At 34.5% G+C, this 4557-nt stretch overlaps 1 protein-coding gene across 2 annotated transcripts; it reads left to right on the forward strand.

Moving 5' to 3' along the window:
- Positions 1 to 415: 415 nt before the first annotated feature.
- On the forward strand, positions 416 to 4043 carry LOC128990589 (uncharacterized). 2 transcript variants are annotated; one of them, XM_054413032.1, is made up of 5 exons: positions 416 to 596; positions 1937 to 2026; positions 2408 to 2519; positions 3051 to 3662; positions 3699 to 4043. In XM_054413032.1, the coding sequence occupies exons 1-5, from the start codon at positions 474 to 476 to the stop codon at positions 3791 to 3793; spliced, it is 1032 nt and encodes a 343-aa protein (XP_054269007.1). In that variant the 5' UTR covers positions 416 to 473; the 3' UTR covers positions 3794 to 4043. The 2 variants fall into 2 exon arrangements, with proteins under 2 accessions (XP_054269007.1, XP_054269006.1); XM_054413031.1 differs by having other exon boundaries at positions 3051 to 4043.
- The last annotated feature ends 514 nt before the right edge of the window (positions 4044 to 4557 follow it).

Raw genomic sequence — 4557 nt, forward strand, 5'->3', positions numbered from 1 at the left:
AGTAAGTAAATGTAGCAATTAGCAACTGTCTGTACTATAATCAGTGCAATGAAGCCCACTTTCTCAGGTGATGGCAGGGGAAAAACTGTTATTAACTTTATTAACACACCTTTTGTCAATAAAGTGGAAATCGTCAATAATATACCGATATTTTGGTTTTGTGCATATTTTCACTGTTTGTGCTCCTGGAATGATGTTGTAAATATGAAAAAAAACGGCTGAAATGAATGATAACGGAAATCAGAGATTCTACGCAATTAATAATTGTATCATCCTCTTTTTACCATAGACTGGTTCTAGATACTCATACAAAGTACTGTACATACAAAGCAGCCTACAAAGTACTGTTCCTATCTTTTAAAACATATGTGAAAACAAACATCAAAACAAAATATTGACATGTTTATTCAAAAAAGTGTCAATGTATACTCATTTAGTTTGAAACATGAGTGCACTTTATATGTGCATTACTAATGACCTCAATTTGCAAATGTATAACATGTTGTTGTGTTAAGTGGGCTCAGTTTTGTCGATGCGTATTTCACTATTATTTTTTCAACTTGTTCGGATTTGCTTTCTTCAGTTGCTGCTGTTATGCAAGTATTCATTATCTTACTACTCAGTTTAAACGTACAATTCGATAAATAAAGCACGCCTGATGCGATTGGTAATTTGTACAAGCTTGAGTGATTCATGATTCATTATTTGTAAATTGAGTAAATTTAATCCTTAGGCTACCATAGGTGTATTCTATAGAATACGGATTTTTTCGATTCCAAATTATATTAATTAAATCATAGGCTTATTTGAGTATATTAAAAATTGGAATAAACAATGACATGTCTTCATTTGTACATATTTTAAAACAATTTCATTAACATAAGTAAATGTAAGGCCTACCTTACGATCCAATTTATTTCATAGTGGAGACCTAGGTTTCTACGTCGAAACGTTATCGTCAGTCCTTTGTCTCATAGGTTAGCTAAGGCTTTTGTTTGCCATTTTTTCCTTGAAACATTGTCGATTTAGTATAATTTGTAACATTGAACACATATGAATATTTCAAAAACATAAATGAAAACAACTTAGATACATGGCCATGATCTTCTTAATCAATCCTCCATTTATTTAATTAAATTTTACTTCAATAAATTTTACAATAAACTAAATGAAGTGGGTGGTTTCATTGTCAATATCTAATTTCTAAGTGGTATGTCCAAAGTTAAATATTGATCAATGCAATACAAGATACACCAAAGTCTCAAATCTGGCAATCATTGGACCATGATATGGTGTGCTTTTAATACTCACTATTAAAAGACATATTCTCATGATTTAATTGGCTTGGGATAATGCGTAGTTTTATATTTTGGTACAGTATGATAGACCCTATTAGGAGTTGAAGATCTGAACAAAATTATCGCAATTTAAGAGAGTTTACTGGTCACAAAATTAAGTTGAAACACAGCATGTGATATTTGTCACTTTTGGAACGTTGCCAGCTCACACTTAAATTTCTTAAGTTCCAAAAGGGACTAATGTTAAGGGTTAAAGGAACGTGTTTTAACAGAATCGTTTGGTATACAAGAAATATTATAGTTACCGTACACTTTTTGCAGTATAACTCTTGGTAATCTTTTTTCTCTTTTAATAGTGTTTTAAATTATTCATACGCTTGCTAAGCAGGATTTATCTCTGAAGCTAGGTGAAGCTGAGGCGGAACTCGGAGTGCGGAGTCCGCTCTCCTCTTGTATTTGGTAATTTAGTGGTACTTTTTTCCTAGAAGCGAAGCAGACCTTCACTATAATCACTTAAACCAAAATTTTCCCCCCTGTTGGTTGATAGATATGCTCACAGACACTCAAAATATAATTTAGATATTTTAACTAGAATACTTTAAAAAAGTAAATTTTTATTTTTCTATTTGTTCTTGCAGCTGCTCGGGATGGCTGCCATGCTTCTCATCCTCTACTTGTATTACTCCACCGTTTATCCCGGAGCTTCACTACCAGACACTTTACCTGTGGTGAGTGTTGAGGAATTATTTTCACCTGGTTTAATAACTGATATGCGGTTGGTAGCGTTGTTAGATCACCCCTAACATTAAAGCCGAAAATGTTTATTCGTGCTCCTTATGTCATAAGATGAATGCTATTTTCAAATAATAAGTCAAAATGATAAAAGTGTTCCTATAAACATTCACCTAGCGGAATGTAGAGGGGGGAATTGCGCCATATCAGGGGTATTAGTGCCTCTGCACGCTGGTGCTCTACGAATTAATTTGTACTATTAGGTAATATCACTTAAATAACATATTATTCATATCAAAATTCTTTAAAACCATGCAAGACAAATCGTTTATCATCCTTCTAGCCTCACGCTTCACGTTGGTCTTTCTTTGTTTCAGTACGATTATGGACAAGATTATTCAATGTATAAACGGGAAGCTGAATATCCAACGGAAGGATACAATGGCAACGTTGAGGGTGAAGAATACTATGGTGAAGCCAAACTACTTGGTAAGAACAATTCGTCTATAAAAAGTAAAACCTCAACAACAAGACCGGAATAAAACGTGATCCTTGATATCAAGTATCAATTATATATATATTCATGTTTTTATATGAACTTTAAATAAATATATATTGCAAACCTCGATAAGATACCAACCTTTATAACAAGTCTTATTTCTTGATCCCAATGAGAGTGTTATTATCAAGGTTCTTCACTGTAAAAGTGTTTTATTCTTTGCAACCTTTAGAAATGTGCAACGTTTGAAATTGAGTTATATTGATTTTTTGATAGAACGTTTAAGCTCAAACAATGGCTACATGGTAGCACAAAGAACAAATACAGAAATAAAAGATTGTAACTACAATAAATTGAAGTATGGTAATGAGTATAATTGTATATTGGCATGAATTTAATCAAATGATATTGTTTATAGGCATCTACATTAAATACCGTCACATCATAAATTAAAAGCCCCGCAGTATATTCTTGTCATGTTATATTATCAACGATCTTTAATAAATTTATCTCTTTTATAGACAATTATGAAATTGCAAGAAACAAAAGAGAAAACAAGACAACACCACTTCCACTGACGTCTACCTCTACTACTGACTCTAAAACTGTCAACACAACAATATTAAACAACACTACTAAAACTACACCGAACGTAACCGACTCACAGAAAGAGAACACTACTCAAAAAGTCGCAGTAGATCAAGAACCAAAAGAGGAAGAGCTGGACTTCAAACTGTCCAACAGCTTTGTAGACTATATACAAGCGGAAGCGGAACGAAACAACATGAAAGCCTCTCTAGGTCTGTGTAGAAGAGTGCAGAACATCTCTACTCCACAGTTAAACCTCACTTTGTTCCCTGTGGAGCAAGCCCAGGAGATCATTTCTTGCATCAACGACATTCTGAAGAAACAAACCAAGAAACATCTCTGCATCGAGTTGAATCCTGAGATGACTGCGTTCTTGGAGTGGCTCATTCTGACTGGGGAGTCTAAAGAGAGGAGAAAACAGATAAAGATCAAGTCTTACCACGATGACTTCCTGTTTCCGTCTACTTGTGGGAGTATGCAGTACTTGGAGGTGCTTTCTCGTCCACCCATGGCTCCTCCTGATCACGTTTCTCCTGGTCCTGGAGGTCCTCCACCTGCTGCATATAGTGTAGCAGGTGGAGGAAAACCACCAACTGAGGAAATTCTTACTACTTGTGGCCCAGTACTGGCGTCTGGAAAATCTGACGCTAAAACTAAGAAAACTGACAAAAACTAAAATCTTGGCTGTTAACTATTTAATTGTTTCTAGCTGCAGGAGTATATTGATCGGTTATGTGGAGTTGTAGGTAAAACTAAAACCTTCTCTATTTAAAAATTGTTACGTAATGGTAGATTACCCGTGTATACAAATTGCAGAGTACATAATAGAAGGCAACAAAATGTCACGTATCAGATGTCCATTATCCAATGAGAAAACAGTGACCTATTGAAAAATACTGAATAAGTTCGAAAAATGTGCAGTTACAATTAACAGTTAAAAAAAAAACATAATTTATGTTGGCCTTTTGTTTATTATAGTTGATACCGTGTCACTAGAGTACTTTCCATTCCATGGTGATATAAATGTACCAAAACAGCCAAAACAACCTACTTATTGCATTTTAAGGGAATGTTTTTGTTTGGTATGTTCAATGGCTCAACGAAACGGCACATGGAAGATTTCTCAGGTGCCGTTTGACGTCACTAACTGTTGACGTCACTTTGAGGACACACCAATACCGCAACGATACGGATTTGAGCCATCGGCCTCGGTGGTGCAGTGGATAGCGTTGTGAGCTGATAATCCGAATATTCCGGGTTCGAATCCCGTCGGCGGCACCAACTTTTTATCAACAATTTTTTCATATCAGCAAGTTTGGTTAGGTTATGACAGTTTAATTTTATAATTAAAAAATTATAAAATTGAATTTTAGGCAATTATGATTTTATTTTATGAACAAAACTATTTTTTAGATTAGTAAACCTTTATTTGATTTTTCC

This window comes from Macrosteles quadrilineatus, unplaced genomic scaffold (assembly GCF_028750875.1).
Source record: "Macrosteles quadrilineatus isolate MER2022 unplaced genomic scaffold, UCM_ALF_1.0 Scaffold_3__2_contigs__length_128488019, whole genome shotgun sequence".
In the NCBI taxonomy this organism is placed as follows: Eukaryota; Metazoa; Arthropoda; class Insecta; order Hemiptera; family Cicadellidae; genus Macrosteles; species Macrosteles quadrilineatus.